This window comes from Pristiophorus japonicus, chromosome 12, assembly GCF_044704955.1.
Source record: "Pristiophorus japonicus isolate sPriJap1 chromosome 12, sPriJap1.hap1, whole genome shotgun sequence".
In the NCBI taxonomy this organism is placed as follows: domain Eukaryota; kingdom Metazoa; phylum Chordata; class Chondrichthyes; family Pristiophoridae; genus Pristiophorus; species Pristiophorus japonicus.
The window spans coordinates 171,689,657-171,716,199 of NC_091988.1; the positions used below are offsets into that span (position 1 = coordinate 171,689,657).

A 26,543-nucleotide genomic window follows, 5' to 3' on the forward strand; every position below is an offset into this window, starting at 1 on the left:
GTAACTAAATAATTATCCAGTGTCTGTGCATCCGAGAGAACTGTGGATGCTCAGTCGCTGAGTATATTCAAGACTGAGATTGGTGGATTTTTGGGCACTAAGGGATATGGGGATAGGGCAGGAATTGATGTCGAAGCTCAGCTATGATCTTATTGAATGGGGGAGCAGTTTCAGGGGGCCATATCGCCTACTTCTGCTCTTATTTCATATGTTCTATGTTCAGAGGCCAATCTATCAGCCTGCCTTCTGGAATTCTCTTTCAAAATGGCTTTATCTTGTCAAAAGTTAAAAAGAAGTTGTAAAGGACTTTTGAAGCAGTTATGATGAAGTGCACATTCATTTCTGGTATTTTAGGACACTTGGGACCCTGAGGAGTGGATGGTGGCAGCCAACTAGACTCCCAATAAGTCAACACTGGTATTCCTGATTAAATAAACAAGCAAAGGGGTTATACAGGCAGCGTCAAAAATCTGGAGCTCCGGAATCCAGAATGTTCCGGAATCTGGACTCCGGACCAGTGGCAGGGTCGTCCAGAACCAGTAAGGTGTTCCGGAATCCGGACCCGCCGACCCTGCTGATCTCGAGGTCCCGCCGCTGCCTGACCTCGGGCCTCGCCCGCCGCCGCTGCCCTTAACTTGTGGCTTCCTCGCCGGCCCACCCGAACACCTCCCCCACGGCGGGGCCTGCCCGAGCAACTCCTCATCCATGGAGCCGGCGGCCCAAACAGCTCCTGCTGGAGACCCCCCCACCCCCCTCCCCTCCCCTTTATGATGTTCCGAAATCGGAAATATCCGAACCTGGGCTTGGGTGTTTCGGATTCGTGATGTCAGAAAGACGATCGAAAGTCCAGAAAGCCCAGAATCCGGAAGGGACTCAGTCCCAAGGGTTCCGGATTCTGGACGCTGCACCCGTACATGATATCAGATATGGGCAGACCTGTAGAGAGGGGAGACAGAGGTCTGTGAAAAGTCTATGTTTGTCTTTGTGAGCCAGCAATAAAAGTGTGCAGGAGTGCTGAACTGCCTTTTGTAGACAAGTTTGAATTGATGTTGAGAACACCAAGGGGTGATGCTAGTGCTAGTGATCCTGACACAGGGGGCACGTGATCACACAGCTCTGCAAAAAGCAGAGCGGAGGAGTTGAGTAAAATTTGGAAAATTAAGAGTTTAATCAAATCAAATAAAACTTGCAAATGTTATCACATCTGTTAGTTAATAGCTTACATCTCTGAATTCAGAGAAATATATAGTACAACGATAACATACATGCAAGGTTAGTTAGCTAGCCTTCAAAGCTTCCTTGAAAACGTGCAACATCCCCACCAACACCTGGGAATCCCTGGTCTAAGACCACTCAAAGAGGAGGAGAAGCATCCCCGGGAAGGCGCCAAACACCGAGTCTCTTCACTGGGAGCACGCGGAAGCCAAGCGCGAACAGCGGAAGGAGCACACAGCAACCCAAACACCCCATCCACCTGTCCCTCCAACCTGCCCCACCTGTGACTGAGACTGTAGGTCCCACATTGGACTCATCAATCACATTAGCATGGAAGCAAGTCATATTTGACTCCGAGGGACTGCCTAAGAGAGAGAGTTAGCTAGCTAGGGTGTGAAGATGATGATCAGGGAACGATGACAACAACCATGGGTGGCAACTTGCCAAGGATATCCCCAGAGGGGCAGTGAATTACCCCAGAGAAAGGTAGTGCTATAGCAACCAGACTACTAAAAGGAAGTGGTCATATGTTCAGAGAACTAACCGAATGCTGATTGTCAGTGATTTTAAAAAGGCAAACTTCACTTTGCTAAGCTGTACTGCAATCTTGAACACTGAATAATGTCGGTAGGCAAAAACCCAACTAAGGCCGAGATCCAACTAAGGCTGAGATACCATGATACACTTAAGAAACAAATACTTATTTTAATTCTCTATGCTTATCCTTGTGGTTTGATATCAGTTGTGTTTTCATAGATGTTAAAGTAATGATAGTTAATGCATCACTATTTCCAACTTCATGCTTTATGATTGGTAAGCAGGGATATTGCATTCAGCATTGTACTTTGTTCTAGTTGCAATTGGTTTGGACTTGTGCCAATACAATTTGAACTAAGTTACGTAAGACGGTTCAAAGGTGAGCTAGTTTGACATCTTACAAACTTTAGACATGACTAGTAAATCTCTAACCCAATTCTCTAGTGTGACAGTGTAGGAAATGCTTTCATCTGATAGCATTTGATTAATAGTCCTTACATATTCTTCAGATTTACTATTAATTCAACCATACAAGATATTGGTTGATGTGACGAGTGTTATATAAATATTGCACTTGCATTTCAATTTTAATCATCGATGGAAAATTCCTTCAAATGGGTAAACACCCTGTGTGGTTGGCTTGTGATCCATACAGACCAAGGCAACATTCTTACCAACACGGCAGTTCTCAAGGTGATTTCACACACATCAATCAAGCATGGGGTAACACAAAAACACAGCCAAAGGAGCGGTTTCTTTGACGCGGCAATATCTCTAGACTCCCATCTGGAGAATGCAATCCATGCTTTGTGCTGAATTAGCTGAACTAAATCAAGCCAGTTATGGAGGAACTACAACATAAAAGCAAAATACTGTGGATGCTGGAATCTGAAATAAAAACAGAAAATGCTGGAAATCTCAGTGGATCAGGCAGCATCTGTGGGAAGAAACAGAGTTAACAGATGAGCCTTCGTCAGAACTGCGTTATATATTATATGTAGGAACTACAACTGGCCGCCTTGTCCGAGGCTGCAAGGAGGCGGGTGGGCGGGATATAAACCAGTGGAATAGCCTCCACAGTTAAATAGCTACCCAGTGTTCCTCGTCTAGGTTCAATCATGAAGACTGGCCCCTTGGGCAAAGTGCTGAAGGCCTTTTGGTGATACTGGAACTGTATTTTGGCAGGAGTCAGTGGCTCCTGCAGAGACGAATGAAAAAATAGAAAAAACTGGGGGAAACACTTCAGTCTGATGTTAGTCACAATATAAATCAGATCAGACTTAAAGAGCCACTCCGGTTACACTGTCAAAATACTTTCACTCTTACAGTAATACAACCGAACTTCATTTGGTATGCTGAACCCGACTGCTGGCGAGGCTTTCCCTCCAGATTTCACTATAATGTATTTTTCGCAAGGTATCAGTCTTTAGACACTATCGATGATTCAAACATCTATTAATTATAATCCATTCTCCATAATACCTAAACTACTCAGCTTACAGTCCAATAGCTAGCAGTAGCTGCTTTCAATTACGAAGAACACAATTCCACAGGAGGAAAACTGCACTCTCATGTGTAGGTTAGAGTGCTTACAAGTCTATCATCCTAATATATATCCCTTTTCCAGCGGTTGGATCGACATATATCGTAGGTTAAGGAAATATCGACAGATGATAGGAAAATGAACTTTAGATTTTGAAGGAATACATTGAACAGTTTATGTGTTTAACTCTTAAAGAATGTGAAGCATGCTGAGAAGACCCCATAAAATCAAATCTGTAGAAACAAACACATTCCGAGGGGCAGAGATAACACATTCAAAGAAGTCAAGACGGGAACCAAATGCTCGGGAAGATGAAGGGATCAGCTCCCACAAGTAGCAGTCTGATAATAAATGTTTTAAACTAATGTTTCTGTGCTGAGATCGAACTAAAATTCCCATCTTTCATGTTAACGAATGTTTCTGTGCCTCGTGAATTGAATGTTTTCTTTGACTGAACCAAATGCGGTAACAAATTCCGTTAGTTGTCTTTGTCTTACATCTGTGTTATTTATGGCAGTTAAATTGTCATTTCAAAGATTGTAGAGACATCTGTGTTATTGACATGGGTAGCGTTCTCAATCACTGTCACTTCAAAAGATTCGTTATGGGCCGGCCCACTAAAATCTGTATAAAGACCAGCCCGACTTTTAGGTTTTTGAAGAGTTCTGTCTTGAGCAACTAAGAACAGACCTTCCCCTGCATTTGCCAGAATAAATCGTTTCGAACCTATCTCTTGGAGTCTGTCATACATCGAGAGTGTCAATCCATAATCTCAGTGGATCCGCTAGGAAGAAAGGGAGATTTCTCCTCAACAATGCAGAATGCCTGAAGTGCACTGTGCCTGTCGGAGCTTCATGCTTGATTTTGGTGGGCTAGGTCATTTGCATGGCCCTGTCATACCCTTAGTGCAGGCCCGCCCACTAGCAAGGCGCAGGAAAAAAGGGCAAGAAACACAAGTAGAGGCATGCCAGATGCAAGGTTGCCTCCAGGCCCAAACATCTGTTTGGAAGGGGCAAAATAATGAAGGACTTAGCTTCTCAGGCCTCCCTTGTATTGCTGCATCTCCCCTTCAGATGTTATGACCTGAGTGGGTTGCCAGATGTAAGGCTTAATTTGTGTACCTAATGGCAAATTCTGCTACTATTGTGAGAAATGATTTGGGGCAGATTTTCATATTATTGTGCCTACATCCTATATGTCCAGGTGCTATAACAAGAAAATCTGCCTTTTATGCCAATTATTTGAAACTTGCATTTAAACTCCTGGACATAAAAGTACTTTGTTAGATACAATTTGGGACACTTAAAACATGGAGGAGCGGAGGGATTTATGGGGCCATGTACAGAAATCACTAAAAACTAGTGGACAAAAAATAATTTTAAAAAGCGAATGAAATGTTAGCCTTCATCTCAAGCGGGCTGGAATAAAATGGGTGGAAGTTTTGCTATAGTTGTATAGAGCTCTGCTTAGACCACATCTGAAGTATTATGTTCAGTTCTGGGCACCACACCTCAGGAAGGATATTTTGGCCTCTGAAGGGGTGTGGTGCAGATTCACCAGAATGATACCAGAAAGGCTGAGACGGTTAAATTATGAGGCCATGTTGCATAGACTAGGCTTTTATTCCCTCGAGTACAGAAGATTAACAGGTGATCTAATTGAGGTGTTTAAAATGATTAAAGGATATGATAGCGTAGATAAATAGAAACAATTTCCTTGGGTTGTGGAGTCTGGAACAAGAGGGCAAAACCTTAAATGTAGAGCTAAACCGTTCAGTGTGGTGTCAGGAAGCATCTCTTCAAACAAAGGGGAGTGAAAATCTGGAACTCTCCCCTGCAGGTCAAGGCTAGGCCAATTGAAACTGTCAAAACTAGGACTGATAGTTTTTTCTTCTGTAAAGGTATTAAGAGATATGGAACCAAGGTGGATAAATGGAGTTAAGATACAGATCAACCATGATCTAATTGAATGGCAGAACAGAAATGAGGGGCTGAATGGCTTACTCCTGTTTTATTCAAACTTTATTACACCTGGTGGTGTAATAGGTCTATTTTTTGCCATTGATCTTTGTTTTGGGCAAACACTTCCTACTGATTCATGTGTCGAATTTTCCTTCAGCATCCACAGATCTACGCCAACTGTTTTTTGGTGTGCCTAGTCTTCTTTTACTTATAATTCTGACATAATGTCAGATTATATTCAAGCCATTCTCAAGGACCAGTATCTCAGACCAAAAACCTGGTTTTCTGACGCGATCTAATAATCTTTTATAAAATTTAACTCTGGACCATAACAAAATGTAAGTAAATATAAGTAAAAGAAGACTAGGCACACCAAAAAACAGTTGGCGTAGATCTGTGGATGCTGAAGGAAAATTCGACACATGAATCAGTAGGAAGTGTTTGCCCAAAACAAAGATCAATGGCAAAAAATAGACCTATTACACCACCAGGTGTAATAAAGTTTGAATAAATTATGTTAATAAAATTAATCCATAATATTCAAATACCAATTGTTAACATATAAACAAATATTCAGAGACAGATTTTTAATTTAAGTTAAAGGAGCTACATGCTTTTAAAATTAAAGATGAATGATATGCATTCTTATTCCTAGAAATCTTTCTGTATATAAAGAGTGCTATATAAATGCAAGTTCTTATTAAGCAACTGTTTTAAATAAATCTTATTTATAAAGAAATAAATTTCAGTGAGGCTGCTGGTTCTGCCTTGCTCCACCCTGACTCTGGGTCATGCTCTGTGGTAGATGTGGAAGTCAGCCAATTACACCAGTCACCATACCATGTTGGCTGGAAATGGGCTCAGGCTTCTGCTGGGTTGGAAGGTTCAGCTGCTTTCTGGCCACATATTAAATGGTGCTCCTTTATTAGTGTTTTTTTTGTATAAGCTCCACTGAAAGAATCACAGAGTTAGCTATTCTACAGCTATTGGTTCAGTGAAGACATACAGCTCCTTTAAAAATGAATAATAATAATCCAATACATATCACTTGACTCATAATGCGAATCAGCTATGTGGGATTCTATCGATACCAGTTAATATCAGTAAGAATCAGATTTGCCTTTTATTGCAAACACGTCCCAGTTGTATCCATAGATACGGAGAGGCTTAAATTGAGCCGTGTAGCGCACGTTTTTTAGGCTACGCGGCCAACTAAGACTCAAAAATGGGAACGGAGATGCGCACGCACACTTCCAACAGGAAGTGCGTCAGTTTCTATCTAGGTAAAGGGGTTTACATATGCGTGCCTAATGACTGTTGGCAGCATGCAAAGCAGCAAGGTGATGATGGCAATCATGGTGCAATGCTTATTGAAGCCACCACTACCAGTTTGTAACTCTACACTTCAGCCAACAACCCTGTCTTAACCTCACACCGCTGAACAAGATGGTAAAAGGAATGAAGGAGCCCTCCACCCACCCCACCACCACCAGCGCTATTTAAAGGGATCATGAAGTATTACAGGTTAGTTGCTGAATTATTTCTTCTGGCTGCTGGTGAAGTTGTACATGTTTTTGCAGGTTTCCTATACTGGGCTAAAGTGTAATTACACTGCAGGGAGAGGTCTGGCTGGTCTTGCATTACTTCTTTGTGATATAAAATATTGTGTTGAAAGAAGTTGCTTCCACACATCATCATCATAGGCAGTCCCTCGGAATCGAGGAAGAGTTGGTTCCACTCTTAGAATGAGTCCTTAGGTGGCTGAATAGTCCAATACGAGAGCCACAGTCACTGCCACAGGTGGAACAGACAGTCATTGAGGATAAGGGAGGGTGGGACAGGTTTGCCGCACGGTCGTTCCGCTGCCTGTGCTTGTATTCTGCACGCTCTCGGCGGTAAGACTCGAGGTGCTCAGCGCCCTCCCGGATGCACTTCCTCCACTTAGGGCGGTCTTTGGCCAGGAACTCCCAGGTGTCAGTGGGGATGTTGTAGTTTATCAGGGAGGCTTTGAGGGTGTCCTTGTAACGTTTCCTCTGTCCACGTTTGCCATGAAGGAGTTCCGAGTAGAGTGCTTGCTTTGGGAATCTCGTATCTGGCATGCGGACAATGTAGCCTGCCCAACGGATGGCTTGCTAGGCAATGTTCCCTTTAAATTCTTTTGGGTGCCCAGCACATTCAAAATACCATGCATGCGCACCCAAAAGAATTTAAAAGTCGGCGAGCCAGCCGCTCGGGAGCTTTGGAGAGCTGTGCAACCATACAGCTTAAAGGGAACATTGCTGGTAGGGCTTTCTCTAGGAATTCAACATGACTGGGAGAAGGGAGAGGCCACGCAGAACAGGGCAAGCTACTAGAAGAGGGAGGAGGAGTAATGGGAGAAGGGCACTCAGCAGGAGGCCATATCCGCTGAGGGTCTTTAGAGAGCAACTGTCTTATCTTGGTTTCAGCGAGAACCAATGCTCGAGATATAGGTCGTGAGTGAAATCTGTCAACTGCTGCAGCCACAATTGCAGCTTTAAAGTAGGGCAAGGACAGCATTGCCTGTGGCCGTCAAGGTGATCGTGGCTCTTAATTTTCATGCATCTCGCTCGTTCCGTGCTGCTGAAGATATTAGCAACATCTCACAGCTTGCAGTGCACTGCTTTATAAGGGAGGTCACTGTGGCTCTAAACAATGACCACCACATTCGTTTCATTCCAGAGACAAGTAGGCAGAATGAACACAAGGTTTTGCATGGTATCACCATGGCGCAGGGTGCGATTGACTGCATGCACATTGCCTTGCGTGCTCCTCATTTGAACTCAGCAAGGGATTATACTCCCTCAATCTGCAGCTGGTGTGCGACCACAGGCAGTGCATCATGCAGGTGAATTCCCATTATCTTGGCAGTAGTCACGCTTCTTTCATTCTGCGGCAGTCCTCTGTGCCACCTGTATTTGAACCACCATGCCAAGTCAAGGGCTGGCTACAGGTTGACGGGTATTATCCCCTTATGAAATGATTCATGACTCCAGTCACGAACCCAATGAGAGCCATGCTGCCACTACGAACATTATAGAGAATACCATCCTCAAGCACGCTTCCACTGTCTGATCCGCTCTGGCGAAGCCCTGCAGTATTAGCTGAGCAGGTATCAAGATTTATTATGCTGCATGCTGCACAACCTGCCAATTATGACAGAACAGCCTTTGGCACCATCTATTAGGTGAGAAGCTGAGGAGCAGGAGCACGAGAAGAAGTGCAAGAGGAAGTGGAGGAAAACAACAGGAGGTTTCAACATACAGTCCCTTTCTGCCCGCGTTCTATGTGGTAAGATTATTCATGAGTGATACCAGTAACCTCAACTAAACCTCCCCATCCACCAACAGTCCCACACTCCTTACCTTTCCTCTATCACTGACCATCACATTGTCCTCTTTCTGACAACACAATGATACAAACCACCAGCAAATGCATTCTTTAAATAATACAATACAATAATACAAAATTAAACTAAATCGCCCTTGTGCATTCGCTTAGTGCCTGTCTTGTGTGTGCCTTTACTTTTTCTAGTGCTCCTACAAGGTGCTTCCCCAGTGGCTGCAGCATGGGAGGTGAAAGGCTGCCGACCTCCAACTGAGGAGACTGCAGGTGGCTTTGGAGGACGACCTCAACCAGCTCTGGACCCGGCTTTGGACTACACGCGTTGGCCTGGGCTGAAGCAGCCTGGCCTGTCTGATTGACAGAAAACAGCAAGGGCACTGACAGACTGGCAGGGGTGAGCATGAATGTTGTCATCCTGAGAGAGGACAGCAGGTTCATGCTCCATGGCGCCACTGCACCTCAGCAATCCTGGTGATCTGTTGGAGAACAGGTTGATGGACGCAGTGACGCCCTGGAAGCCTATTTGATTAGTGGTATCCAGAGCCATGGGAACAGCAGCCTGAGCTTGCAAGGCAGCAGTCAGATCTTTGGTGGAACCTATTTGTGCTGCAATAGAAGCTGTGACATCGGCCATCAGATGCTGCATCATGGTGTGCTGATGCAGGTGACCACCCATTCCATGTTTGAAAGGATGGACTCCAAGCTCTGTGCAAAACCCTGTGCCAAATTGGTGCTGGACTCTTCCATGTTCCTTGACATTGTGCGCAGGTTTTCTGGCAGGTTTTCCAGTGCACCAAGCATTTGGTTGTGTACACCAATCAGCCTTCTTCTGTAGCCTGGGCTATCAAAGTCCTCATCTGACTCCTCTGCAGCAGAACTGATGTGAGACCACACCCTCCAGCGAACGGGCACCAGTGCTAACCTTTCCCCCCTCACCCAGGCTCCTGTGCACTTGTGCCCGGTGTCTCACCACCTGCAAATCCCTCCTCTATCCTAGCCGTAAAATGCGGGCAGTGACAGGGACTGAACTGCTGGCTGCAAGTGTAAGGTGGAACGATGGTGTCTCTTCATCTGTTTTCTTCTTCCCTCTGACTGGAAAGGTTCCAGTTCTTAGGTGTCTGAAATGGAAAAGGGACAAGAGCTGGACTGTGGAGAGGGGAGAGGAGAAAGTAAGAAGTGTATGCTTCTGCAGCTTGCGAGTCAGAAAAGATTGTGGGATGAGGGAGGGGTGGGAAGAAAGAAGGAGGATTAGACAGGCAGAGACCTTCACCATCGATCCCTCCAGTGCCACCAGTGGTCACGGCCTCAGTGATGCCCCTTCCCATGATGGCCAGCACTGTCTCTTCCATGGGGGTTAAAACATGCAGGTGCACTTGGCTTCCTCCAGTTCTTTCCTACTGCCTCCTGTTATGCATTGCCTTCTCCTGCAAGAAAAAGTGTCAAATGAGTGTCCTGCAATATGTTTGGGTGATGTGATTGTCATGGTTAAATAGCTGCCAGTGCGTGCGAGTTGTGAGTTGTGGGTGTGAGGCAAGTGTGTGAGAGTGAGGTAAACCATTTGAATTGAAGGATTGGGTACTAATTGATAGCAATTGTTGTTCGGTGGGTGATGGGGTGTATTGAATTGAGCAGTGGATGCTAGTGGTGCATTTGGTAGGATATACCATTTGAAGATTGAACTCACTCACCTTGCCAACTCATGCCAGAACATGAAACCTCTTCCTGCACTGTATCCATGTTCTTGGAACTATTCTCCTGGCATTGACCTCTGCCACTACTTCCCACCAACTCCTGAGCATATGTCTCAAGGGCCTCCTGACCCCTGTGGATATAGGATGTCTCTCCTACTCTCCACGTCTTGCACCAAGAATTCCTGTGCATTCTCAGAAAACTTTGCATGTTTAGTCATTCTTCAATATATTACAGCACAAATTCAGTTCACAAAGGACCAGCAGTGTAGGCTGCCTTTAAGGTTACCCATGATATCGGGGTGCCTGCTGATGCGTGGAGCCAACGTACAACACGCGTAGCACTGGCTGCACGCAGCAATCATGTAACACAGCAGACCGCATGAATTTAACGGGCTGTCTGCAACGCAATCAGCAGGCGTGCGTTAATTGTGCCCCGCTATCCCTACGCCAGTTTTCGGGGGTTATCCAATTTAACCTCCAGAGAATTTTAATCAAAATTGATAAAGTACATTAAGATTTCAAATAAAGTAGATTTCAAGCTCATTTCTAGTCCCCTTTCCCCAATGGGATTCATTTCTTATTGTCACAAGCTTGAACAATATTAGGTACTAGGCCTACTCTGCATCCAAATTGGTCCGCCAATTTTTTGACTGACCGCACTGTTGATATTGGAGGTTGTCATTAATTGTGAGTCAGTAAGTACCTCATTAAACCTCCAAACCTGTTTCAATGGAGTAGATTGGTGATTTCCGAAAGATTGCCTGGGAAATGTGTAGGCAACTTCAAAAAATAGTTATGGTGGAAGACCCTACTGGCCTTTGAATCTTTTCTTCCTTAAAGTTGTGCTGTTGGGTTTGAGAGAAAACTGTGTCCTTGAATATTTGAGCTCTTTCTTTGTGTGCTGTTTAGTGTTCTGGTTTAATGTATTTTTTTTAATTGCTGCTTTAGGTTTGTGTGTTTTCATACAACACTTTAGGGAGCTTAAAATCCCTTTTAAACATCCTAATCTGTACTATAGGCATTCCTCTGGAACTTCATCTATCCCTAGGGAAATATGCCAAGTAGTCAGCAAATACAGGATTCCGATGACTTCATGGTCCCCCAGTTTGAAAACCTATGGTTTAGAACCACCTCATTTTTATAGTATTTCTCGTGACGAGTGGGTGGGAAAACTGAACCATTAGCAAATGTTACTGTTCTTTTTTTCTAAAACAAGTGTTTTGCTAAAATGTTTACCAATGTTCTCCTGTTAAGTCAAAATACTTCAAAAGGTAAGGTGAATTGGTAATACAAATTGATATCAATGGCAATTAAACGTGCACAGTTCAAACCGCCAGAGGATGGCATTAAGTGAATAAAAAATAATCTATTTCTGTTCATCACACTAATGCAAGTACCTGTCAAGTAAGTAGATAATTATGATTACATATCGATCCAATGAACAATACTGCAGAACCAGAGAGAACACACTAAAATGGATGAAACCATGGCCATTGTTATAAAGGTTTTATGAATTAGCATTTTTATAATTACTAATAAAAATTGAATTAAATAGATCCACTAATATGACTTAGATAGATGTACACTATACATTATTTTATCTGTTCCTCGTATGACTCTTTTTGGCCGTGGACAACATGTAATGTGAACAGAATTCTTAATATTTGTGTGATTTGATAATGTTTTGTCTGCCCGGAGAAACACCCTTTCCAGATTGTTCAGAGGGAACACAGAAATGCAATATGTGAATATCTGACTGTATAACAGTTATCAAGTTTCATACTTACTGCCAACAGTATTTGAGAGGAGCTGTGAATAACCTCGATATATTGGTAATCAATAATACAACCCATCACCGAGATATAGGAATGGCCATCCAAACTTTTCACATAGGTGGTTGGCATCTCTCTTCTAACACAGCCTGGACCATGTTCACTCCACCAGGAATGGTGCACAGAAATATTAAATGTCAGTAGATCACTCTCCTGCACAAAAGCAAGCATATATTTGGATATTAAATACCTCACAATGGTTGAATTATTGTAATATACATGATGAATAACTATCTGATTATGATTAGTACAAAATATATTGACAATGACTTCTATCCTTATTCTACATAATCCACCTATATCAGGACAGCAACAGACACCCCATCTCCTTCTTTGTGGCCTCCAATTTCCTAACCACAGTGAATCATAGTAGTATCACGCCACAAAGTGAGACAAACCTGGTGAAAAAGTTGTGACTCCAACATGTATTTATCAGTAGATTATCAGTGTCTGCCCAGATTATAAACCACAAGTGTGAAGCAAGCACAGTAACTTTTACCAACTAATTATTGTGGCATTATGTTCCAAATGTTCTTTTTTTTTCTCAATGATTGGGATTTATTTTCTAATTTCAAAAAATTCTTGTTCCATTGCACCTACATCATATATATAGTATTTAATTCAGGGAATATCAAATGCCTATAAAATGTATTCCTTGAACCAGAAAATATCTAAAAGGGTTAATAACCCATACATAAACTATGTCTGATAGCATGTTAATCAGCTGATAATATTATTAATATTCAGAGAACTTCAAAGCTACTTCAAGACCATTTGGTCACCGAGTTTGAACACATTCCATGTTCCTATAATTAACTGCAGTGACCATAGAGATCAATGAAGGTTTTCAATGCATATTATGCAAATTTTTAGTTTTACATAATAAACTTAACAAAAAAAGTCTGAAAATGAATGGTGGTAACTGGTACATTCCTGCAACAGCAAACCACACACAGGGAACAGGACAGATCTTTCTATCAAAAGCTGCTATCATTAATTGTGTTATTGCTGTCAGCTGTGTTACATAAACCTCCTACGGCATTTTGTAACAAGCACACTCATTGCCTTAGTAATGATATTGTAGTCAGTTCCTGCTGAGCAAATAACTCCTTTTCTACATTTATCCGAAGGATTTGCTTATTGAGTATTCAGAGTGAAACATTAATAAGAATTTTCAGTTACATGCTTTTAATTGGAATTCAATATTGTCTGAAACGTAAAGTGCTTCATACTATTATTATTTTTAACTTGCTGTAATTTGGAAGAATGTTGAAATGACAAAGTCAATGTAACAGTGTTATATGGGTTGTAAATACAGTAAAATATGTATGGCCAAAATAAGTATCCACAAAGTAGTAAATAGGTAAATTATTCAGTTAACAAGAGTGAATATATTAGTGTGAATGAAAGCCGATTTAGGGTTTCTATTTATATAGTTTAGCAGAAATATTTACTTAAATGGAGCTGATAGTATTAAATAAAATGTGGTGACTGAAAGAGTTAATGCAAAGTCTTTTATTGTTTTTCTAGTTTTATTCCTCCTCTCCTGAAATGGTTGCCTCTGTTTTGGGCTGTAAAATACCTACAGGTGTTCACAGTCCAGTACTTTACCCAAACGGTCAGTATGCATGTATGATTCTCGACAGCGAGTGCCAGCAGGTTATCCGACTGCAGAGTATCTCACAGCCGATCCTTTCACCATCCACAAAAATGCAGTTCCAGAGTTCGCTGTATTGCAATCATGAGTGGAGGCTGTGACCCATTTCCAAACACAGGACCGATGGGACCATTTGTGGTGGCCCATTTCAGATCATCTACTGCAACAATGGACCAAGCCTTGGACTATTCTAGTCATTATATGTCACTGAGATATAGGCCAGTAATTTCCAAGCGCGTTCTTCCGATCGTCTGCCATAACAACGTCGGAAGCCCTAGGGAAATGGGGCCGGGTCTTGCTGAAATAATAATGGCATGTTAACAATGCACACCATTATTAAAGTGCAAATCGGCCAGCAATTTCAGGGGATTAAGAGGTACACCATGCTTTGTGAATCTCCAGAACTAGCTGGTCAATTTACATCGCTCCGCCATTTGTTTCGCACAAATGGAATCTTGCCCTTAGCCTCCCCATTATTTTTAAGATCTTGCTAGATTTTCACATTAATTGCCCAGTAAATTCACCACAGAAAGTTCAGTCTGGTAATTATCCTTTTTATCAACGTGATAATTGTTAATGCAATGCCAATCAACCTTTCTGGTCCAGAATGGGAACAATTTCAAGTATTCAATTTCATTCCTGCATATAGTCAATTGTCGTTACAGATTTTAAAAATGTCAAATTTTATTTTTATTTCTTACTTTTTCTTTCTGTTTCTTTATTCTCTGATTCTTAATCCAATCTTTCTCTCCCTCTCTATTTCTCTTTATGTACCTGATTTGATCTAATTCACCCCAAATCCTTCATCATCCTTCCTCTCTATTTCTTTCTCAATCTTTAAATATCATTGGTTAAGATGTACTGTTGGTCGCAATATTCACAGAGGTCCCAATACCCCATTACCCTCGTCGTGCTGTTCTCAGCTCGCACTTCCAGCAAAGCTGAAGGGTGCAGAACATTTGCACAGAATATGCAATCAAACTTATTAAAGTTGATTGTATTAAGTACAGGAAATTTTGTATACAACATGTTCTATTGTCAAACTTAGGGAGAGAAATTTGGTATCACCCCATTTGGGGGGGCGTTAACAGTTGGGAGGCACGAGACTGAGCAGCAGGCACTGAAGTCTTGCTCCTCTCAAGAAATTGCTCCACTTCCTTCCTGGGGTGGTAACGGGGCGGACGCCTTAGCAGCACTATGCACTTGGCCACTGTCAGTTTTATTACCTGGAGCTGCTGCAGGGCGCGAAAGTGAATTTGGGGCTGGGGCGCTAATGGGGCGATGCGCACGCCGCTGACACCACGATCTCCAGGTGCAGGAGATCGGGCGCAAACCCGTAGCATCGCCACTAAACTTCCGCCCAATATGGCGGGAGTCATTAGGGTGCCTGGTCAGTAACTCATGGGAGGCGCAAAGGAGACCAATTTCGCCACGTGTCTCATGTTCTTTTGCTACATGCAAAGCTTAGAGCCGAGATGAATTTTTCCAATTCAGTATTGTCACTTTAATTGCTTGGCTGCGATTTCTACATGGTGTTCCACATCCACATTTAAATTGATCATCTATGACTCAAACAATCAACTCTTTCAGTATCATCACATCAGTTAGCCACAAGTCAAACTAGAGATTCCTCCTTTGATTACAAACTATGGGAGAGGTTGTGAGGTCTCTCGCTCGAGGGAAATAGGGCAGGACCACCATGAAAATGGTGAGGAATTACTTATTGTCCCGTTCCTGCAATCGCTGTGGCCACTACATCTTCCCCAGGAGTACTGCTGGATCCCACTCCTGAATCAGATGATAGACCATTTTAATCCGCAAATATGGCGTTATAGATTGGTTTCAGATCCATGGTAGCCATGGTTATATATGGATTTATAGACTGCTTGTCCGATATCCAATACTGGATGAACAGAAATTTCCTCCAATTAAATATTGGGAAGACCACAATCTCGGTTCCCTAGCCACCGATTTCATCCCTCTCCCTGGCAGCTGTCTGAAGTTGAACCAGACTATTCGCAACCTTGGTGATCTATCTGACCCCGAGATGAGCTTCCTACCACATATCCGCGCCATCATCAAGACCGTCTATTTCCACCTCCGTAACATGGCCTGACTCCGCCCCTGCCTCTGCTGCTGGAACCCTCATCCATGCCTTTGTTAACTCTCGACTTGACTATTCCTGACCGGCCTCTCTGTACCATCGGTAAACTTGAGGTCATCCAAAACTCTGCTGCCCGTGTCCCAACTCGCAACAAGTCACACTCACCCATCTCCCCTGTGCTTGCTGACCTACACTGGCTCCAAGTTAAGCAATACCTCGATTTTAAAATTCTCATCTTTGCTTTCAAATTACTCATGATCTCACCCCTCCCTATCTCTGTAATCTCCTCCAGCCCTACAACCCCCTGAGATCTCTACGCTCTGCCAATTCTGGGCTCTTGAGCATCCCTGATATTAATCAGTCCAACATTGGTGGCCGTGCCTTCAGCCGCCAAGGCCCTAAGCTTTAGAATTTTGTCCCCAAACCTCTACCCCTCTCTACCTCACGTTCCTCATTTAAGATGCTCCTTAAAACCTACTGTTTGACCAAACTTTGTGGCTTGCTGTCAAATTTTGTTTGATAGTGCTCCTGTGAAGCACCTTGGGACTTTTTACTATGTTTGAGGCGCTATAGACATGCAAGTTGTTGTTGTTGTTGTTTAAGTTCTGAATCAGAAATAAAACCCCTTTCATAAAGTAAGAGAACTGAGGATGTTCCCCAAGGTACTCTCCATTCACTGGAAGGCAAAAGGCATAAAAGCTTTTTATACATTAAATGAGATGCTTATATTTCCTCCCAATTCAAGAGCTCCTGTAAGTAACACTGAACCTGAACCACTTCACAGAGGATCCGACACATATCTCAATACCATAAGGTGAACCTCTTCCACTGTTAAGTTAGAAGTGGAGCATTTACAGGACTAAGACTTGGGCAGGTACCTGTTCTAAATCAGGATCCAACTGTAAGAGATTGATTTTTGCTCGGTCCCAAAACTGTTCTCACTTTCAGCAACAAGGCTGCATCGTGTCCAAAGTTCGACAGAATGTGGCACTGAAAGTGAACAGCAGATCTGAAAAACATGGCCATAATGTTAACCCCAGGCCAGACTGGGATGGGTGGGCAATGGTGTGAGTTAGGAACTCACCTGCTGTTCCAGCTATGAGGGAAGTGGTGGACAATTGCACGGCCCGGAGGCTCCCTGCTGAGACCAGTTAATTGGCAGGATTGGTTGCCAAGGCTGCCGTGCAGTGATTTGCGATCAGGAATAGAGAGGAGAGGATGGGGGTGGGGGGGTGGTAGATGAGTCTGCAGCTGGGGAGGCTTTCCTTGTGAGGCCCAGCGGAGCACTAGTGATAAATAAATAAAAAGTGAAATAACTTACTTTTAAGGGGCTCTTCTAGCCTGATCCTCTTTCTCACTAGGTTAGCCTGGCAGCAAATGCACTGTAGCTGTTAAACTTGCAGGCAAGCCCTGATGACATAATCAGGATCCAACATGCCTAAGTAAAATTGTCCCCCGACCCCCCACTCACTGGCTTTGGGCAGGAGTCCTTACCGTCCACTCAGTTGAGCAGGCTAGAATCCAAACTGGTCAGCGATTTCAGGCCAGGAACGTAACCATGGTGATTTTAACTGTCCACCTGCCTGGTTTCTGCTGAACCAGGGTAGGGTTAAAATGATTCCCATGGTGCTTTTTGTTGTAGAAAAGCTTCAAATTTTGAAGTAAAAGACTGGTGATTAGATTAGTTTAGGATCTCATGCAAAAACTCAATTGGTATTTAATATGAAACATGTCATGTATTTAACTGTCATTGTAACCCATGTATAAACTGACCTAAGTTGTACACTGTGAGAACAGTGACCACTAGGTGGTGAACTTGTGGGAGACACTCCTAACCTGGACTTTCAAGCATAAAAGGGGAAGCTCCACCCACCTTCTTCACTTCAGTGCTGGAAAATAAAGGTTACTGGTCACAGAGTGGCCTTCTCTCAAGTATGGGCCTCGTGTGCATTTATACTGTATAGTAAAGACATATCAAAACAAAAGCAAATTTGTTGTGTGCGCTGCAGCTGCAATCCCTCTTCACATCTGTGCTTCCTTCCTTAAATGTTTGTTAAGTTGCTTCTGAATCTCCCTTCACGCCATTTATTTTAATAACCTTGTTGAATCCGCTGGTGCAATAAACATCTTGGGCAGACCTTTTTTGATGGCTTGAGAGAAACTGAAAAAAACCCAAGAAAGACAGGCATGGTCAAAGGACATTAAGAAATGAATAACAATGAGGAATGGAACAGAAATAATAATGTAACGTATCAAAAAGGTTTGAATTAATAATAGAGAATACAACATCAATAAAGAGAATAAAGAAAAGCATAGACAGGATGAAATATAAAATGAAGAGAAAGAGGAATTTTAGAAGAGATAAAAGCAAATGCAAAACCGAAATGGATCAGAAGAAATAAACCAAGAAACAGAATAGCAAAGAGAATTTGACAGAAAACAACAATGAAAATGAAAATAGTGAAGAAAATAATTGCAGAATCGATAAAGAAAAGGGTGACTAAGCAAGAAAACATGGCAAATATTAGTAAAAGTATCACTAAGAAAGAAAGAAAGAAAGAAAAAGAAAGAAAGGAAAGAAAGAAAGAAAGAAAGAAAGAAAGAAAGAAAGAAAGAAAAGAAAGAAAGAAAGAAAGAAAGAAAGAAAGAAAGAAAGAAAGAAAGAAAGAAAGAAAGAAAGAAAGAAAGAAAGAAAGAAAGAAAGAAAGAAAGAAAAAGAAAGAAAGAAAAGAAAGAAAAAGAAAGAAAGAAAGAAAAGAAAGAAAGAAAGAAAGAAAGAAAAAGAAAGAAAGAAAGAAAGAAAGAAAGAAAGAAAGAAAGAAAGAAAGAAAAAGAAAGAAAGAAAGAAAGAAAGAAAGAAAGAAAGAAAAAGAAGAAGAGAGAGAGAGAGAGAGAGAGAGAGAGAGAGAGAGAGAGAGAAGAAGAGAGAAAGAAAGAAAGAAAGAAAGAAAGAAAGAAAGAAGAAAGAAAGAAAGAAAGAAAGAAAGAAAGAAAGAAAGAAAGAAAGAAAGAAAGAAAGAAAAAGAAAGAAAGAAAGAAAGAAAGAAAGAAAGAAAGAAAGAAAAGAAAGACTTGCAGTTCTTTAGCACCTTTCTTGACCACCGGACATCTCAAAGCACTTTACTTTCTATACTTTTGGAGTGTAGTCACTGTTGTAATGTAGGAAACGCGGCAGCCAATTTGCACACAGCAAGCTCCCCACATTATCTGTTTCTGTTGTGTTGATTGAGGGATAAATATTGGCAAGGACACTGGGGATAACTCCCCTGCTCTTCTTTGAAATAGTGCCATGGGATCTTTTACATTCGCCTGAGGGGGTAGACGGGGGAATCGGTTTAACGGCTCATCTGAAAGCACTGCACTGGAGTGCCAGCCTAGATAGGGCAAAACTTCCAATCTGCAAATTTTAATGTACAAATATTTAATGCTATCACATTGCTGTGTACATTAGCATTAACCCATTTAAAAGGCAATTTATCACCAGTGTAACAATGGCATACAAAGGAGCATGTTAAATATTCTAGTAAAAAATAAGTTAAAATAAATCTCTAGGGAAAAATTACAAGAATATGGTCCAGCCTCAGGGATTTACATATCATGAAATGCGAGACTGGATAGTTACATACTTGTTATTTTATGCACATTGAAGGTCTGAAACTTCTATAAACTTCCCAAAAAATAAGATACTTCCTAGCCATTTATTAATTAAAATATTATAGGATTTTGGGGGGGGGATCAAAATCCAGTGAGTGACAGCAAAACATTAGAATACATTAGGCTTAAAATATGAATGGATTTTGTAATCACTATCTCCTTGGATCATATAATGTCAGGTGAAGAGACATCCCTCAGGTTAAGTGTGTGACATTTAGATTTCCTCCTGTGCTATAGAATTGCAAGAAAAACTAATGATTTGTAAATATCCCACCTATATTATTCAATGAGAGGGCACAACATCAGAAATCAAGAAGCAAATATCAGTGAAATGCATTAGCAATAGGACCTAGCCAAGAAGAAGTCTATTAATCAAACTTTACATTAGGCAGATGTAAATGACAGGAGCAAGAAAATGATTTGACAATAAATAATTCCTCTTAATGTCAATTTAGAGGCACTAAACATTGTGTAGGGCATTGTTTTCACACAACTTTATTAGTTCATTTTGGTGAGCACAGTAGTCAATGGCCTGGAATTTAAGTTGTAATGATAGCAAAACTGTTCTCGCCTCATCACTGTGTAAAACTGACCGCAACTTCTGGCATCCGCACATGCATAGTTAGACGCAGAAATCCGAAAGTTGCTGTCAGTGATATCCTGCTCCTCCCACAGGGTGGGCTGTTGTAGTCTGCACAGATGGACCCCATTAGAAATCAATGACTTGATGTGAACTTCAACTTTTACGCATTATACTCACTGTAAAAACTCTTGAAAATGTTAAGCCTTGTTGAATGAGGTGTAATAGAATTTATAAACAGCGTACTAAGTCATTATTACTGCTGATCAACCTCTCTGGCCTTGAAAAACTAATTTTATATGTGTGGAATGTCATTCTCTCCATTCCATGATAAAAATTCCATATATTTTTTAAATAATAAAAAATATTTGTTCTATTTTTTAAAAGTTTGTTTGATATTTCAGCTTCTACCTTAATCTCATGTGTATGTCCAAATCTTTATGTTGCTTTCTGTAAAATTATTAAAAAGTGAATGAACCCGCTTTTTACTTCCCAGTTTGCTACCTGTGAGAATTCTTCAATGTGATATCACTGCTGCTGAATGCCATAGATCCCTATAGATGGCGCCAGATGGAAAGTCACATTGGAAAAGGGGAAATCAATGCCACAGAGCCCGCTAAAACTTTGTGGGCAGCTTTCTTTGAGGTCGGCGGCAAGTGCCATCGCTTTGCTGCTGACTGCAAAATCCAAGCCATTATAATGTAGTAAAGCAGTGATGATGATGATGATGATGATGATGTTGCTAAATTAGGACTAAAATAAAGTGTTCTCAAATGTGCATTGTGTTTACAACACACAAGGGAAAAGCCCTAGTCAAAATGAGTGTCTTTTTTGTGAGGGGTGGCGGAAGATCATATTTTGTATTGCACATAAGACTGCTGCTAGGCAACAACACAGGCACTTTCTCAGCATCCTTCAACATGTCTGATTGGATGAAGCCATCCATCCAACTTACAAAGAAGCTTAACCACCTCTGTTGTTTTACTGTTTCCATAAATTTAAAAATAGCTTTTGAAATACTGTACACTCTCTACCAGTTTATACAAATACATTTTTATATGTGGTGTATAAATTTTTGGAAAATGAAGTCATTCCTCTCATGATATTATAACTCACTTATGAATTCTTCACTCAAAGTATTAGATCAGGTTCACTCATGCAAATTATAAATAGTATTTTCCTGATTGCTTATTGAGCATGCTCTGTTTAGCTTTATCTGTGATCTAAAACTTCTTGTTATGTAGATAACCAATGCAGATATGGCTTCATTAAAAAAGGTTCATGGGAAGCACACAGTAGAGTTCCTTGCTTGTAATGCTCAAAGTGATAAGACATAATGGATTTTAATTAAATTAACTAGTGAGAGGTTATTTTAACAGTGATTACTGTGAAACCTTGTTTATCAGCAGTTCCAAATTCTAAAAGTTCTGTCATGGATGCTTATATTGGATTTACATTTCCCACAGTAAGATATAACCATGTAAAAATATTACAGCTTTTCTCAAAATCCGATCAATATATTTTGTTTAAAATCTGTTACGACTATTATTTCATGACAGTCAGCTGTAAAGTCATGTGTCCTTGAATTATTAACAAAAATCATTTGGACTGAGCAGCTGGCAAGAAATATGATGAATAATTAGGTATAAGAGGGCATCTGTCAGTGTCTTGGGATAATCACTGAACAGATGGACGATTTTGATATCTTAGCGACTTCATACGGAGTGAGAACAGCAAAGAGAAAATATGTGTTACAATCTGTGTCTGTACTTTGAAGAACTTCGCCACGACTCTTGAGTTCTGCTTTGAACTGATTCTCTCCTCAATTATTTTGTTACTGCATCAGATCTATCTAATTGACATCATTCCATGAGACCCAAGTACAGGGAAATTACTCTACTTAAATGATGTCAATAATGGTACCGTAAAACCTGATGGTGGCATTACTATATAAAGCTATATAAGTCTGCAAATTATGGTTCTCCCTATTAGCAGGTGATCCCTTAATATGTCCAGATGAAATTCCTATTTTGGCAGCAGCAGTAAACCATTTAAAACAAATGGAAGTTAAAATAACAGACAGAGAAATTTAAATGAGCGTGTTACATATTCGTCCACTAATATCCCACAATAATTTCTGGATCATTGTACAGGTACTGGATTGACAGTGTGTTATAAGAATTATTATATTTGTTCTGATTTAAAATGTCGATATAATGCATGCATTTAAATTTATGTTTTAAATATACAAATAGAGACAGATATTAACCTTTACTGTGCCACAAATACGATAGACATTAACCCTGCCTGTGCCACAGGTATTAGATACACATTAATCCATATTGTGCTGCAAATGAGATAAACATTAGCTCTTACTTTGTTATAAATATTTAAATATAAACAAACATTATCCCTTCTATGATAAAATATATGAATAGAAATGAACATTAACTTTTACATACAAGTTAACGTTCTAAGCATAATCAGTTTCCAAGAGGTTGCCAGCAAGTTTACCTATCTGCAAGCATGCATGAGCATTTCAATCTTTACATTTTAGCGTTGAATTGAATCAAGTACCCGGGATATACAGCAGTACTATTGCTTAAAAAGCAGGTATAGAGCTCCACGCATAGATTCTGACAACCAGTGAAATTTCTACTGGTAGAAAAGACTAATTGAGTCAATTGTTTCTGAACATTGGAAATGGAGCAGCAGTCAAACAAAATCCCAGCACCCGACAATACACAAGACTGAAGCAGTGCAAGCCTTCCTCCTTCAGATAATCTCATGCCAGATGTTCAACTGACAGCAGACCAGCTGCTGTTAAATTATGGTGCCCATGTCACAATGTCAAAACTGGTTTACATACATGCAGTATAACTGATATTTACCTACACAATAATTCATAGGATTTGAAATGTTCCAGGACATCCTGAGGATACGATAAGGTGCTTTTATAAATGCAATTTCTTTCTTGCTTCGAAAAGAATCATGTTTATGGAAATTGTTCCAACCCCCCGAATGAATGATGGAAGGCAGGTGAAGAACAATGTAGGCAAGAGAAGTGTACAGGTTTTTTTTTTAAGAAAACAAGTGCTAAAATAGCTCATGTTAGATTAAATAGAAAAAGATAAAATAATAAAAAAGGGAAAAGAGTTAGCTTGCAAAGGTAGCCATGTTGAATGTTACAGTTTTACTTAACCTTGAGCTACTTAACACAATCTTACCATTACAATAATAATGTTTCTCCTGATGTTTACTTACTGAGTTTAGTGTTTGTTTCAGCCTGACACTTTGTAAGCTAAAAACAAAATGATTGGCCAGGGACATCATCATTCCCCTGAACCCACCAGCAGCTTCGGGTTAAACCATGTTTTTTGATCAAATTAATTCAAAATAATTTGTTGGGTATATATGTAGATCAACTGGAAAATGTAACAAGAATCACTCTTAGTTGTTCAAACATAAACTGAAGATTCAGAATGGATCATCTTGAGGAGAAACCACCTTTTGAATATCCAACTCAATATGAATAGGCTGAACTTAAAATTTACTTCGTTTTAATGATCTATAGCGGTCCTCAAAATGTTTCACAAATATAAAAGGGTCATACAAACTTATAAATAATTCTCCAATAAAGTGTCAGTTTGCTTCAGTTGGTAGCATTCCACCTCTGAATCAGAAGGTTCTGCGTTCAAGGATCACTAGTACCCGAGCACATAATCTAGGCTGACACTCCAATGGACTGCACTTGTCAGAGGTGCCGTCCTTCAGATGGGATGTTGCACTGAGGTCCCATCTGCTTGTTGGGCTGATTTTGATGGATGTATTAGATCCCATGGTACTGTTCGAACGAGAACTGGTAACCCTGACCAATATTCCTTACTCAATCAAAAACAGATTACCTAGTCATTCATCTCTTTGCTGGGAATGGGACATTGTTGTGCATAAATTAGTTACCAAGGTTATTCACATTACAACAGTAACTGCATAATTTAATTCATTATATATCAAGCACCCTGGGATGTTTGATAAATGTGATAAAGTACTATATAAATACAAGTCCTTTCTTTAAATGTTTAACTATCTGGTTACTTTAGTGTCCAGTATAGTACAATTAAATTTGCCTTTTCCAAAGAGCACAATCTTGATCCTTTTTAAAACCTTTTAAAAGAGATAATGATTTCTGTGCAGTAGCCATTTTTCAGCCTCTAATCTCAGCACAATCACATTTCCACATCACAGATTGAGCATAACTGTAAACTCAATACTCAAGAAATCTATGTACCACACCAGTGAGGCAACCAGCACCAGTTCAATGTCAATGCCTCCTTTGTGCCCTGCGGGCCGTGATGCTGGCGCAGACGGTTGTCAACGCCAGCTTCCCGGGTCATGAAGCTAGCGGACATCCGCCGTCGGGGTGCCCATTAAAAGGGAGGCCTTTAGTGCCCTGGGCCACCATTTTTATTTATTGGCCGACTCTGCCAACAATGACGGCCCTCGCGTCGACCAGGCCGCCATCGTGCAACACTGCACTCTGTTTTGGGTGCCAGGCTGCTGGCCCGGTGAATCGTGTCGCTGGTGGCCCAGTGACGGCCACCAAAGGGCCTGCAGAGCACACAGCGGCTCTCCCCTTTAATGGGAGGGGAGGGGAATGATAGCACATCAGCGCTATGCGGACCATGTGGAGGGGCATACGGCCCAATTCCACGTCGAAGACGGGACATCCGGGCCGGGCGCAGGAAGTCCCGGCCCTGGAAGGTTACCGTCCCCAATCGGGGCAAAGGGCAATTTCTAGCCTGTGGTGTTGGTACAGGTATGATGTTTGAATTACTCAGGGATTCCTAACACCACTTGTAACTATTTGAACAGGTACATCACTACACCCGCTGATAATAAAGATAGGCATCTTCATGAACACTGTAAAACATCTCAATGTAGGCACTCACTATATCTTGTTCAGTGATTAGTAGTAGTCTGGCCTTCATACCAGTATATAGGTTCTGTTACATTTCAGACAAGCTAATGCACTGACTCAGTGATAGCCCTGATTATCTCATACTTATCTCTAGTTCCTGCTATCACTATATCTTGTAGAGCTGTATAAAGTGCCAAGCAAAGGACTGGTGCTCCACCACTGAAGCGCTACCCTTATGCTAGCCAATGTCCTTTATGGTGTATCCTTCATAGAGTTATGTTAATACATGATGCAGAGGCTGCAGGTTGTAGAGGTTGAACCTTTTGCTTCATGCTTTTCTGCATTTACTGTAAAATCTATTCTCTCTGGCCATGTATTAAAGCCAAACATAATGACTCGGAGCTTGTAGTCCTATGAAACTGACCACAACTTCAAGATTTAGCCCATGCACACCCTAAAATCCTGAAATTGTGGTCTGTCCTTCGCTGCTCCTCCGCAGGTTGCGCTGTGGACCCCCCAGAGCCAGCAATCAGTGAAATCGCTGATCTGATGAAAACTTCCCCTTTTCCGAACAAATATCGCTGTTAGAAGCCCCATAAAAAGCTAGGCCCATTCAAATAAGGTGTGACTGGATTTTTAACAGTGATCTGAGTAACAACTGCTGATAAACAACCATTGGTAGAATGTCAAATTTCTCCATTAAGATAAAAGAAAATAGATTTTAAAATTAATTAAAAACATTTTTTTTTAAGTTTGTTCATGATATTTCAGCTTCTACCTTAACCCAATGTGTATGTCCCAATTTTGCTCTTTATAAAATCTTTAAAACGAGATTGGTTATTATTGCTTTCTATTTCCTGGTTCCCTATCTGTAAGAAACCTGCATAGTGATTGGCTGCTTCGACAGCTTGTTGCTGTCACAGCAGTTCGCACTATGGAATTCCCACTACAATACGTTGATTTCAACTGCACGTCGGAAAAGCGGAACTTCTTGCCACAGAAATAGCGAGATCTTTGTGGGAAGCTTACTTTGGGGCTACGGCGAACATCTTTGCTTTACCGCTGACCGCAAATTACGGGCCAATGTTGATTCCCTATTTAATAACTAGAAAAAAAATAGAATACTTTTGAAAGAAACCGCAATACTGCACATTACAAACTACGCTTGAACACTTTTTCTCAGTCAGAGCAAGAGTAGCAATAGCAAGAATGAAAGACTTGCATTTACATAGTGCCTTATCAGAGAGCTGTGGAAGCTGGGACATTGAATAAATTTAAGACAGAAATAGACGGTTTCTTAATCGATAAGGGGAGAAGGGGTTATGGGGAGCGGGCAGGGAAGTGGAGCTGAGTCCATGATCAGATCAGCCATGATCTTATTGAATGGTGGAGCAGGCTCGAGGGGCCATATGGCCTACTCCTGTTCCTATTTCTTATGTTCTAAACCTTCAAAGCGTTTAACTTACCATCAATTACTTTGATGCACAA

The 26,543-nt window shown here is 41.2% G+C and overlaps 1 protein-coding gene across 1 annotated transcript in view; it reads right to left on the reverse strand.

Annotated features, from left to right (window-relative positions):
• Positions 1-26,543, reverse strand: part of LOC139277049 (sodium/potassium-transporting ATPase subunit beta-1-interacting protein 3-like) — a 209,394-nt gene that overhangs the window by 49,182 nt on the left and 133,669 nt on the right. The window contains exon 4 of the mRNA XM_070895061.1: positions 12,098-12,295. Within this exon, the coding sequence (XP_070751162.1) occupies positions 12,098-12,295 (198 nt within the window). The remainder of the gene's footprint in view (positions 1-12,097; positions 12,296-26,543) is intronic.